The sequence below is a fragment of the Lepidochelys olivacea genome (assembly GCF_965140295.1).
Source record: "Lepidochelys olivacea isolate rLepOli2 genome assembly, chromosome: 6".
Classification (NCBI taxonomy): domain Eukaryota; kingdom Metazoa; phylum Chordata; order Testudines; family Cheloniidae; genus Lepidochelys; species Lepidochelys olivacea.
In genome coordinates, this window is record NC_140416.1 from 6241562 (window position 1) to 6255160 (window position 13599).

At 43.0% G+C, this 13599-nt stretch overlaps 1 protein-coding gene across 1 annotated transcript in view; it reads left to right on the forward strand.

Annotated features, from left to right (window-relative positions):
• Window positions 1–12828, forward strand: part of LOC311522489 (E3 ubiquitin-protein ligase rnf213-alpha-like) — a 175273-nt gene extending 162445 nt beyond the window's left edge. The window contains 5 exon segments of the mRNA XM_084631886.1: window positions 673–747; window positions 6735–6935; window positions 8018–8104; window positions 9795–9955; window positions 11317–12828. Of these exon segments, the coding sequence (XP_084488012.1) occupies window positions 673–747; window positions 6735–6935; window positions 8018–8104; window positions 9795–9955; window positions 11317–11488 (696 nt within the window). The 3' untranslated portion in view covers window positions 11489–12828.
• Window positions 12829–13599: the final 771 nt, after the last annotated feature.

A 13599-nucleotide genomic window follows, 5' to 3' on the forward strand; every position in this document is an offset into this window, starting at 1 on the left:
AAAAAACAAAAAAAACAAAAAAAAAACCCCACGTCTTTAGGCATCTAGGGGCCTAGTGGAATTTTCAAAAATGTCTAATGAGGTTAGGTGCCTTGTTTTTCAATGGGAATCATGTGATTTAGGCCAGGGGCACCAGAACAGGCGCCATGGCCCCTCCTCTTTTTACCAGCCATAAGTGTAAGTGATGGGGGGAGGGGGCAGAGAGGAGCAAGTGGTATCAGGGCATTGGGGAGAAGGGTGGTGCGAGGGCAGGGCCTCAGGAGGAAGGTGCGGTGCAAAGGCAGGACCTTGGGGGAAGGGTCTGTGTGAGGGGGCAGGGTCACAGTTCTGGTGCCCATGGCCCCTTTTCTTTTAGTTGCCTTATGTCACCCCTGATTTAGGCACCCAAACGATTAAATCATCTTTAAAAATAGGACTGCCCTGAACACTTTAGCCTAAACTCCCATTGATTTCAATGGATGATTTTTGAAAATCGCACTAGGCAACTTTAAAAATCTGGTTCTAAGAGCCTAAGCCACTTTTCAAAATGGACCTTTGGCTCCTAAATCCCTTAGGTGCTTTTGAAAATTATGTTGTAACCCATGGCATGGGCTTCAGGGTTGTTGTTTTTCTGTATTGAACAATGCTGTGCTTTATAAACCAGTTATTAATCACTAATGTTTTCACTTTCAGACAACTCCATCCATTACACTGAACAATGTGAAGACTCTGCACTCCACGAAAGTTAATGTTAAACAATTGTGCCAGGTAAGATTAATAACGACTCTAGGTTTTCCCCAGCTCCAAACTCAGATAATCCTCTCTCTTTTGCCCATTGTAAATAGCTTTCATAGCTACTATAGGGTCAGAAGGTTGAGTAAATATCCCAAACCTACAGTACGTCCACTCGCCCATTAAGGGCAACATTCTCTAAACTATCCAATCATTTCTGGGTGCCTCCAGGATTTGGGTGCTCAGCTTGAGACATCAGAGCAGCACAAAGTGGCTGTAGAGTACACCAAGATCAGGCTCCTGAGCCAAGTGGAGCATCAGACTAACTTTAGCTACTAAAAAGCACATTTTGTACAGTTCCTTGGCGACTTGGAGTCAGGGGGGCTGTTTCTCTTCCCTTGTACACCAGTTTTACTCCACTGACTGCCTGGATTTTACTCCTGAATTACACTGATGTAACATTTATGAAACTTCAAACACATTTTGAAATAATTCCCATGATACAACAATGATTGATCTAGAGAAAGGTGTTCTCCCTGTCTCATAACACAGGAACAAGAGGTGGTTCTTCTTAGGAATGTGCCTGTGGGTGCTCCATTTTAGGTGTCTTGATGCCCTGCGCTTGTAATTGGAGATCTCTGGTAGCAGTGCCCGGTTGGGTCGCGCATGTACTGTTACCATCTTGCGCTGCTTCAGATGGTTACATAGTACTGCGTGACTAACTGTCCCTCAGTTCCTTTTCTCCTGCCTTTGGCAGGAGTCAGAGCGATCAGCAACACCCTCTCTTACCTTAGATAAGATTAGCTTTTAGATGCTTTATAGTATAAGCAGTAGTTAGATATTCTACCCTTTATACCTATTTTTATTTTTTAAGTTTCTTCCCTACGTACCTTTATTCCCCTCAGTAGAAAGATATGTTTAGCTCCAGTAGGATTATTACCCTCTTTTTTTGTAGGGGGACAGACTTTCTCGGGTATGCCTGGATCACTGGGCTTCAAATGCTGCCTGACTTGTAGACTGTCAATCCCGGTTTCTGACAGGCACACACAGAGTGTCTGCTGTCTCCGTGAGATGCACATTACTCAAAAGTATCCATATTGCCAGAACCTCATGGCCAGGGCAAGAAAAACCAGGAATCTCCAACACAAACACCTTATGATGCAGAAATCCCTCAGGCTAGCCTCAGACCCCAAGTCCAGGACACCTTGGGGCCAACTGTTGCCATCGACAGCCTTTGACAGAGGTTCTGTCCCAGCAGTACCCACAAAGGATCCTTTACCCAAGAAAGGCAACCAAAAAGCATTCCCAGACTTTTCTGCACTGGGAATTGGTTAAGAAAAAGCGATTCCTGACTGAAAAAAGTCTACTCTGGTACTGACAGCACCGCGTGTGTCGGATCATGAAACACCAGGACTGTCCGGTTTTGAGAGTTCAGAGAGTGAAAGACCCTATGAAGACAAGCTCGAATGGAGGCTCGCAAAGCAAAACGAAACCCTCAACATGAGCACCCAGAGAGCCAAAAAAACTTCGGCACTGACTGACAAAATGGGGCCACCTGCGGTACTTGTGCCACACAGCTCAAAACCCTTGGCACTGGCGGCTACAATTCACACTCCTGGACTGCCAGCAACACAGTCCCGGGTACTGAAGCTCACAGTTCCACAACAGTTCGAGAGACATGTGGACCTAATAGTCTCTTCAACACTAGAATCCCCTCTACTTGGTACCGAGGATACTTCATCCAGCTTTGTACTGAGCCACTTGAATATTTCTTCTAGGTCAGCCCCCACTCTGTCCAGTGGACAAAGCTAATGTACTCAATGCTTTTTTTGCCTCTGTCTTCACAAACAAGGTCAGCACCCACACTGCTGCATGGGGCAGCACAGCATGGGGAGGAGGTAACCAGCCCTCTGTGGAGAAAGAAGTGGTTCATGACTATTTAGAAAAGCAGGACGAGCACAAGTCCATGGGGCTGGATGCACTGCATCCAAGGGTGCTAAAGGGAGTTGGTAGATGTGATTGCAGAGCCATTGACCCTTATCTTTGAAAGCTCATGGCGATCGGGGGAGGTCCCAGATGACTGGGAAAAGGCTAATGGAATGGCCATCTTTTAAAAAGAGAAGGAGGAGGATTCAGGGAACTACAGGCCAGTCAGCCTCACCTCAGTCCCTGGAAAAATCATGGAGCAGTTCCTCAAGGAATCCATTCTGAAGCACTTAGAGGAGAAGAAAGTGATCAGGAACAGTCAGCATGGATTCACCAAGGGCAAGTCATGCCTGACTACCTACTTGACTTCTATGACGAGATAACTGGCTCTGTGGATGAGGGGAAAGCAGTGGATGTGTTATTCCTTGACTTTAGCAAAGCTTTTGATACTGTCTCCCACAGTATTCTTGCCAGCAACTTGAAGTATGGGCTGGATGAATGGACTATAAGGTGGATAGAAAGCTGGCTAAATCATTGGGCTCAATGGGTAGTGATCAATGGCTTCTGTCTAGTTGGCAGCCAGTATCAAGTGGAGTGCCCCAAGGGTCGGTCGTGGGGCCAGTTTTGTTCAATATCTTCATTAATTATCTGGAGGAGGGCGTGGACTGCGCCCTCAGCAAGTTTGCAGATGACACTAAACTGGGAGGAGTGGTAGATATGCTGGAGGGTAGGGATAGGATACAGAAGGACCTCGACAAATTAGAGGATTGGGCCAAAAGAAATCTGATGAGGCTCAACAAGGACAAGTGCAGAGTCCTGCACTTAGGACGGAAGAATCCCATGCACCGCTACAGACTAGGGACCAAATGGCTAGGCAGCAGTTCTGCAGAAAAGGACCTAGGGGTTACAGTGGACGAGAAGCTGAATATGAGTCAGTGTGCCCTTGTTGCCAAGAAGGCCAATGGCATTTTGGGCTATATAAGTAGGGGCATTGCCAGCAGATCGAAGGACGTGATCATTCCCATCTATTTGGGATTGATGAGGCCTCATCTGGAGTACTGTGTCCAGTTTTGGGTCCCACACTACAAGAAGGATGTGGAAAAATTGGAAGGAGTCCAGCGGAGGGCAACAAAAATGATTAGTTTCAGAGTAGCAGCTGTGTTAGTCTGTATTCACAAAAGAAAAGGAGTACTTGTGGCACCTTAGAGACTAACAAATTTATTTGAGCATAAGCTTTCGTGAGCTACAGCTCATTTCATTGGATGCATTCAGTGGAAAATACAGTGGGGAGATTTATATACATAGAGAACATGAAACAATGGGTGTTACCATACACACTAACAAGAGTGATCAGGTAAGGTGAGCTATTAGCAGCAGGAGAGCAGGGGAGGAGAACCTTTTGTAGTGATAATCAAGGTGGGCCATTTCCAGCAGTTGACAAGAATGGCTGAGGAACAGTGGGGGGAAGGGGGGGGGAGCGGGGGAAATAGTTTTACTTTCTGTAATGACCCATCCACTCCCAGTCTCTATTCAAGCCTAAGTTAATCATATGCAGTTTGCAAACTAATTCCAATTCAGCAGTCTCTTGTTGGAGTCTGTTTTTGAAGTTTCTTTGTTGAAGAATTGCCACTTTTAGGTCTGTAGTCGAGTGACCAGAGAGATTGAAGTGTTCTCCAACTGGTTTTTGGATGTTATAATTCTTGACGTCCGATTTGTGTCCATTTATTCTTTTACGTAGAGACTGTCCAGTTTGACCAATGTACATGGCAGAGGGGCATTGCTGCACATGATGGCATATATCACATTGGTAGATGTGCAGGTGAACGAGCCTCTGATAGTGTGGCTGATGTGATTAGGCCCTATGACGGTGTCCCCTGAATAGATATTTGGGCACAGTTGGCAACGGGCTTTGTTGCAAGGATAGGTTCCTGAGTTAGTGGTTCTGTGGTGTGGTGTGTTGTTGTTGGTGAGTATTTGCTTCAGGTTGGGGGGCTGTCTGTAAGCAAGGACTGGCCTGTCTCCCAAGATCTGGGAGAGTGATGGGTCGTCCTTCAGGATAGGTTGTAAATCCTTGATGCGTTGGAGAGGTTTTAGTTGGGGGCTGAAGCTGATGGCTAGTGGTGTTCTGTTATTTTCTTTGTTGGGCCTGTCCTGTAGTAGGTGACTTCTGGGTACTCTGGCATTCCTCATCACCATCATGTCCGCCAGATGGGTGGGAGAACTGGGTGCCTTAATAGCAAACTTCCTTTAAAGACAAAGTTGCCTTAAGACCACCTCCCAAATTCCTACCAAGGTTGCCTCCCTCTTTCATTTGAATCAACCCATTTACTTATCTGTTTTTCCCCCCCCCAAAACCACATGCAGATGGAAGGGAGGCATCACTTCACACACACTGGACACTCGCAGAGTTCTAGCTTTCTACATTGAAAGAGCAAAACCATTTAGAAATTCATCAAGATTTGTTGTTCTAACAGAATGATCAATCAGGATGTATCCACCTTTGTTATCAAAACTTCCATTTACAAGTCCCAACGGGCATCTACACACTCTACCAGAACACTTTCTGCATCCGTAGCTTTTCTCAATGTTCCTATTATCAGCATTTGCAGAGCAGAAACTTGGGGATCAGCCCATCCATTCACAAAACACTCTGCTATACAACAGTCAGGATCAGATGTTCGCTTTGTACTCATGGTGTTATCCACCATCCACAACACAACTCCAAAGCCACTCCCTTCCACTGAGAGCACTGCTCAATAGTCACCTAAAGTGTAGCACCCAAAGGGACAACCATCTTGAAGAACCTCAGTTGGTGCACCAAGTGAGTAACCTTCTCACATTCAATGAAGTTAAAAAGGTGGAAATTCAAAACTGATCCAATAAAATACTTTTACATGATATGTGATCATCTTGTGGAACTCATTGCCTCAGGAAGTCAGAGCCAAAGAAGTTGCAAGATTCCAGGAAGTATTGGACATTTCTGTAGATCACAAGAATACCCAGTTAGCATAATTAGTGATGACAAAAATTGTGTAAACCTCCTGCTTTAGGGTTTGAGCCAAATCTCAGAGACTAGATGGGACCTAGCTTGGGGGGGGCAGATCATCCCCCATCTGATACTGTGGGGTTCCTACACTTTCCTCTGCAGCATCTGGTGCTGGGTGTTGTCAGAGACAGGTGACTGGGCTACATGGGCTTTGGTGTTGATCCCATCTGGGAATACCCATGTACCTTTCTCCTAAATCCCATAAAATTTAGTAAGGATGAAAGATCTTTTAATGTGGTTCCATAGAACCTGATCTCCAAACTTTTCCAGTTTCATAGAGAATGATATCCTTTCTATAGTTTGTCACCTTCCCCTAGAATTCCAAGCAGGGAAAGAATTCTCAATTGAATTCTATAGCAAAATCAAAAAATGTATAGCGCTTGCAATCTGTCGGAGGTTTGCTTAGAGTCACCTGACTTTACGGTCTTAATTACCAAAATGAGATAAAATACTTAATAGTATCTGTGCATTATTAACACAGCATTATTAGCACAGCTTAACAATAAGGTGACTTGATCAGTCTTTAAGTACCTACATGGGGAACAAATATTTGATAAAGGCTTTTCAATCTAGTAGACAAAAAGGTATACTGTGCTCTAGTGGCTGGACAAATTCACGTTGGAAATAAAGTATACATTTTTAACAGTGAGGATAATTAACCATTGGAATGATTTACTAGGGGCCATGGTGGATTCTCCATCACTAGTAATCAAGATTGGATGTTTTTCTGAAAGAGCTGCTGTAGTTCACGCAGGAATTATTTTGGGGAAATTCTGTGGCTTGTGTTACACAGATGGTCAGATTCACTAGACCATCACAGTGGTTTCTTCTGGCCTTAGAATCTATTTATCTAATATTCATGTGTCTTATATATGGCACCTCTATCAAAATTCCTCATATCTTCTTCACACATTGTATACAATCCCGTGGATCATATAAGGCCAGTGTGGAAACACTTAAGGCTGAGAGTTTTTCAAAGTTGCTTAGGGGATTTGGATGTGGAAATCCTACAGACAGCCTGACTCCTTTTGTCTCCTGTTGCTATCCTTAGGAACCACTGAGCGTGAGTCAGATGAAACTCATTATGGAAGAGGCCGGTTCAGTGAGCGACATTTCCAGAGCACTCTCCACCCTGAAAGTGGCTGCGGAGTTCCTGGCCGTGACTGGAGGGGACCCAGAGCGGCTCGTGACTGAGTATGTCAGAAATGACCTGAAGATGGAGGCTAATGCAAAGAAGTTCAGAGACTTACCGGTAAGAGATTAACTTTGGTTTGAATTCACAGCAATGAAAATGAAGCTCTTTATAATAAATATTTTGTGTTTTCATGCTTTCTACTATAGATTCTGTATATAGAGTAAGGTTTCTTTCAAAACTGTTCTTTGAGAGGAATTTGGGATTTTGACTAAAGGATTTTTGTTGTTGCTGCTTTCCATGGAAAATTGAAATTTTCCATTAAAAGAAATGAAAAAACTTGAGTTTCATCCCAAAAATGGAAAACTTTGCTCTGAAAAAAACAAAAGCATCATTTTGTTCAGGTTGAAAATTTTCCACAAAACATTTCATTGAAATATTCTGTGGAAAAAACCCATTCTCTGGCCAACCCTACAATATAGATTCTATAGTAGAGTGTAGTACAGTATAGTCAAGTTTTCTGTCAGAAAATGCCGACTTGATTAAATTGAAACATTCTGCAGGAATTCAGCTCACCCAACTCCTACCTCCCCAGGTTCTTCAGCTCCTCCACAGCCCCCAAGTCACTTTTGATAAAATTCATTCCACACATAGATGTAAATAATTAGAAGGAACATTGCTCCTAACTCACTTAGATGCTTCTGAAAAGATTACCCTGTATTCATTTGGAGACATGCATTGTCTATTTGTTACATCCCAGCACATGGTGACTGGTGCTTCTAGACGCTACTGCAATACAAATCAATAATACTAATTAATAATCCGCATGGGCACAGTCTCTGAAAATGCCTACCAGGTACCAGGAGGATCCCAGATTTTCAAACCAGAGCTTGACCATTCTACTCAATGAATAGTTCATTGAACTGAACTAGTTGAATAAACTGAAAACAAAGAAAATATTCTTTGTGCCTACAAAAGGCTGTCAAAAGCTGGTTTCACATATCAGCAAACTCTGGTTCCAGGTACTTAGCCAGTGACTCCCAGCAGCTCAGTGGCTTGACATTCTTTAAAACTTTGGCAGAAGCAAGGCAACTGTGAAATACGGAATGTACTCACTTCTGTGATGAGGATTTAAGTAACAGTGTAAAGGCTTTCTGGGTACCAAGGTCTGGATAAACCCTGTCTGTGTTGTTTCATTCCAGGTTGTCCCACAAACCCGGCTGAAGCACATCCTGTCTCTGTGGCAGATCCTGTCAAAGAGATCAGTGCTACTTGTACAAATGAACCAGGTAATGGAGGAACCCACCCCAGTGAGTGCCTGGGATGGGGCTGTGATAAGGCTGAACTTTCAGTGCAATTGTTTTTAAATCAGAAAATTGGGTTTTTGACAAACGGAAGTTTTTCCCACAGAAAATTTTGACTTTGCTGCAAAAAGAAAACATGAAAACTTTCCAGCTGAAAACCTATTCCTCTTTTGGACATGTTTCTGAAAGCCAGCTGCACTGTGAAGTGGGTGATTTTCAATTGCTTGTAACTCCACCAGATCTGAACAGAGTTTCTTGATCACAGCAAATGGCACCTGCCTGGCCCAAGGGCCATCCCACTGTCAAATGTCATGCTGCAAGCCACAGATACAATTATTTTAGTTATTGTTTTGTTTTCGGATTAAAAGTCAAACTTTTGTGCAGGAAAATATCCCAACATTTCCCCACCTGCTCTAGTTATGACCAACATTCTCTGCTCACTTGCTGTGCAGTCCCTCCTCTGCTGCTGTCAGGCTCCATCACTTGGAGTCTGTAAATCTAGGTGCGTCGTCCCTTTCCCAAAGTTGCACTCTAGCTCATCCAGGAGTTATTGTGCCAGAGGCAGGAATCTCTGGGGGAGATTCTCTGGCCCGGATTTGGCAGGAGGCTGGGTTGGATGGGACCTGATGGCCTTAATACTGTTGATAAATTGCGTAGACAATTGTTTGTCCACATCTTGGTTAGTTATGAAGTATATTCAAGAGATCAGTCGGGTTTATTGCTAAAAGTCAGGAAGAGTATAGAGAGATGTCTGTTGGTCTTTCCCTGACCTGAAGAAGAGCTCAGTGCATCTCAAAAGTGTCTCTCTTTGAGCAACATACGTTGTTCCAGTGAGAATACCTCACCCACTCATCTCTTTAATATCCTGGGACCAACATGGCTACAACAACACTGACAATAATAGCATAGTACTGGAAGAAAGGCTTTGTAATATAGCCGTTTCCGTGAAGCTGTCTTGTGCTGCTGTTCAATTCACTTTACACAGAAGGTGTGCTCCCAGTTACATATTTCAGCAAATAGTATTTATAGGATGGTTAACAAGTTACAAAATGCTTTATACGTCACAAAAATCCAGCCCATCAGCTTGTGTCAGTTCCTTAACTCGTTGTTCTGTGTCTTCCCTTACTTTGTTTTGGATACTAGTGTTCCAGGTACTGGTCCAGCTTGTACTGGGCACAACATTAATGTATTTTGTGTTTGGCAAGTTTCTTATTTTCTAATGCCAAAGCTGACTTCAGTTTTGCAAAGTGTTATGGGATACTTAGCACAAGAGAACAGGGTTATAAAAAGACAGACAATTCAGGCAATTGCTAGAAATTTATCTACAATATAATGTTCTATTGATATTGTGTGTTTAATGCATTGTGGTATCAATATTGATTATGTGAGATGGATGGACAGACATTAGTCAATAAAAGCTATGAAAGTTTTGCTGGCTACAGGGACTGCAGCACTGGCCTGAGGTCATGTGCAGAGCCACCTGCTCCATCCCACCCCAGGAGCACCCCCTATGCATAGGGTAGAAGCAAGAGAGTCACCAGGCTACACCTACTCTGAGCCAAATGAGGAGACTCTTCCATTAGGTACATCCTCAACTGCTCTGTGCATGGGGCATCCAGCCACTCCTGCAGCACCTCTGCACTTGCCCCCACTGACACTGTGCTTCTCATTTCAGAATCCCTTCTTCCTGATAGACAAGGGCTTCCATGACGAGCTGGCTGCCCAGGAGCGGGAGGAGCTGACAACTGCGCTATCCACTGTCAATATTGAGTTCTTTATCATTGAGCTGCACGAAATGATCACAGTGACATTGGAAAGCTACGAAAACAGTTGGGGGTAACAACATGTTTCTCTCGTCTGTGAATATGGAAAGGGCCTCTGCACGAACATTTAGATCCAGATTAAAAGTAAAAAAAAAAATTCTCATTTGGAGCAGGCACAAACCACTTTAGATATGATTCCCTATTGATTTAAGAGCCTTTGTGGGTATGTTTGGTGGTTGGTTGGTTGTTGTTTTTTTAAATGCAGGTTAAAAGATCAAGGGGAAGAAACCCAGCCTCTTAAAATTGCCTGTATATTACTCGTATGCTGTATTAAAAGGGAACGGTCAAATCATATCACGTATAAAAGGTCATTTTCCCTAGATCTCCAAGTCCTTAGAATTGGATAACCTGCTAGGCTAGAGATTCTCAGACATTCCATACTGCAGAACTGGAGGGGCTTAGAGAAGGGCAATGAGAATGATCAGGTTTGTGGAGAAACTACTATGAAGAGAGACTGAACAGATTGAGGTTGTTACCTAGGAATAGAGGAGATTGAATAATGGTCTATAAAATACTGACTGGTCTAGAGAAGGAAGATCAGGAGGCATCTGTTCTTCCACTCCCATAACACAAGAACAAAGGGATGTTCAATGGAATTGAAAGGTAGGAAATTCATAGGGAGTAGTTTTTTACATGGCTTGTGGAACTCACTGCCACATGAAGTCATTGAGGCTGAGAATTTTGTAAGACTTAAGAATGGATTAGGCATGTCTATGGATAATAAGAACATCTGTTGTTGTTGATAAAAATTCCAGCAGGGATATTAAATCTCATTCTTTAGGTAAGGGCTGGAGTTTTGGAATCTTCTATTCCTTATGACCCTTTAATGCCTTGTTTTCTTCCCCAGAATTATCTCCAGTACTGGATAATTTCACCCACTGCTGTTTAAGAGCACACTGTTTTGCTTAAAAATTGATGGAAGGAAACGTTACCTCTCGTCTGACAGCTCTTGAATATTCACTAATTGAGGCTTTAGAAACTTTACATGTAGGGCTTTTTTGAATGAAAAATTGTTTTGGACTAAATGTAAATTCCCAGGAAGCATCTGCCTGCCTCAAAAAAATTTGGTTCAGAAAACCAAAAATTGAGACATTTTTCATTTGAGCCATCAACATTTCACTTTTCAGTAGTGTTGATCTGAAAATGTTTACTTTGTTTGGTTTTCAGCAACTTATTTTCAGGTTTGGGGGGGGGGGTTCATTTTTCAACAGAAAGTCAAAACTTGCTGCAGAAAAATACCCCACTTTATACCATCTGAAGTGACCAACAGTGTTAAAAGGGAACTCAAGAAACTGGGTGTGTGTCAGACTTGGCACTTAGCCTTTCCGAACCAGTGTCCTGAACATTTACAATCTCGTTCTCTTTTATGAACAGGATAGTGGAGACCTTTCAAGAATATTTAGAAAAAGAGGGAAAAGAAGAAAATTACATTATGAATCTGACCAGCGCTGTGAGCCCGGACCTTCAGCTGAAGAAGGTCATTTCAGTGTGGAAAACTGCCGTGCTAATCAACAAAACATACACCCGCTCCTACAGCCAAGAGTGAATGGGTCCGTGAATTGTTTCCTGTGGATACCAAAACCAATTACTGCACCCAGCCTGCTGTAATCCACAGAGATTTAGGAAGTAGAGTTTCTTTCTTCTTAAAGTCTCAAATCACCAGGCCAATGCATCACTTGAATCAAAATAGGCCTTCAATCGGATTGAAGTGGTGCCTTGGCCTGGGCATTTGAGTGGAGATGTTATTAGCATAGCTGGTCATGCCCATGTTGCTCTCTGCAAGTGGGTGAATTTCACCCACCGAGAACTACAAATGATGGGCATGATTCTCGTGCCACTTGGGCCTTGTCAGCACGTAGTGCTTTAACAATACCAGTATAGAGAAGGGGAATAAGCTATACCTCTGTAAGTGCACTTAACTATAAGGAGAAGCACTGAAGCCTAGTGACTAGAGCCAGGGAGTGGGACTCAGAAGACCTATGTTCTGTTCAGTAAAGTGGGGGAAATGATACGGATTGGTTTCATAAAGTGCTGTGGCATCTGCAGATGAAAAGAGCCAGATGCTATTGTACTTGTGTAATTGACCCCAGCCTAAATATAGCTATTTTGGTAAAATGATCACACTCCTCACTGACATGGTTAGACCAGCACAACTTCCAAGTGTAGGCCAGGCCTTGCACTGGAGTCAGCAAGGCTGGTTCTCAGCCTGGCTACTCCTGCTGTCATTTGCGCCTGAGCAAAGCACGTGTAAAGTACCACCAAATCAGAAAGGTCCTTTGCAGCCACGGTGCCCTCTCTTGGTGCAAGAATGACACAAGGTGAAAAGCAGAGGAGGAGAATTCCCCATGGATAACAGGGCATTAGGCCCCTAATTTTTAAAAGTCTGATAATTCTCAACCAGGGATTCTCAGACTTGGTCCAAATTGCTCTCCATTATTTTCTAGCTCTTTACTTGTGCTTTAGCAGATGGAATCATCCCCAGTTCTTTCGGGCAGTGTCATGGCATATGCTGTATCACAGACTACGTGATCAGAGTGGTCCCGTCTGGCCTTACAGTCTCAGTCTCTGCTCAGTACTTTGCAGCTACGTGAAAATTAGGTGTTAGAAAAAAATATTTGCAGCTATAGTTTCCTGCCTTGCTTCAGTGCAGACATTTCCCTGTGCCTCTCAATAAACAATGGAACAAGAAAATGTCAAATTCTTCTAGTTACTACCAGGTTTGAAGACTGAAAGGGAGGGGCATGTGCATGCATGCACATTTGGGAGAAAATTTTCTTTCTAGTGAAATCAATTGGCATAGGAAGTTTAATAGTATTTCTCCATTGTATGAATATTTTCAAAAGATAAAATTTTCCCACCCCCATCTTGAATCAGGTCAAGAAAACAAAATCCCCCAAATATTCAAACTTAACTTTGTTTTTCCATTTTGGATCAGTTGAAACATTTTGATAGGAAAAAAATAAAATATTTCAAAGCTGTAACCTTTTGCTTTCAGTCTAATCAGCTTCAATTCTGAAACAAAAAGTCATTTGCACCAGAAAACAATTTTCATTTAGAAAGTCTCAAAACAATGGTTTGACAATCTTGAAACATTTTTCCTCAGCTTTTTTTGAGCCAGGAAATTTTTTGAACCCAACCCCATTCTTGGTTCAATGAATCTGCCTTTATCAATGAAAAAAAGCAAACAATTTATCAAAAATCTCAGTTCTACTTTAAGCCTTCTCAAAATAATGCACCCTTACATACTGTCGCCATCTGTCTCCCTCCTCCCTCTCCTGCCAATGGGGGAACCAGGTAGGTGAAGGAGCCTGCTCCTGCCTTTTACTAGTAGAGAGCTCAGGTAGGAATGGCTCCTGCTGTTAGTTAAATAATCACAGCTTCAATCCATGCTGCTGGTGGGGCACATAAAACCTGCACAAAGAAACTGGACCAGTTTAATTTAACTCAGTTTAAGGCTGAGCTCTTCCACTGAGAGATTTGTTTTATGGTTCAAAAAAGAACTAGATAAATTCATGGAGAATAGGTCCATCAATGGTTATCAGCCAGGATGGGCAGGGATGGTGTCCCTAGCCTCGGTTTGCCAGAAGCTGGGAATGGATCACTTGATGATGACCTGTTCTGTTCATTCCCTCTGGGGCACCTGGCCCTGGCTACTGT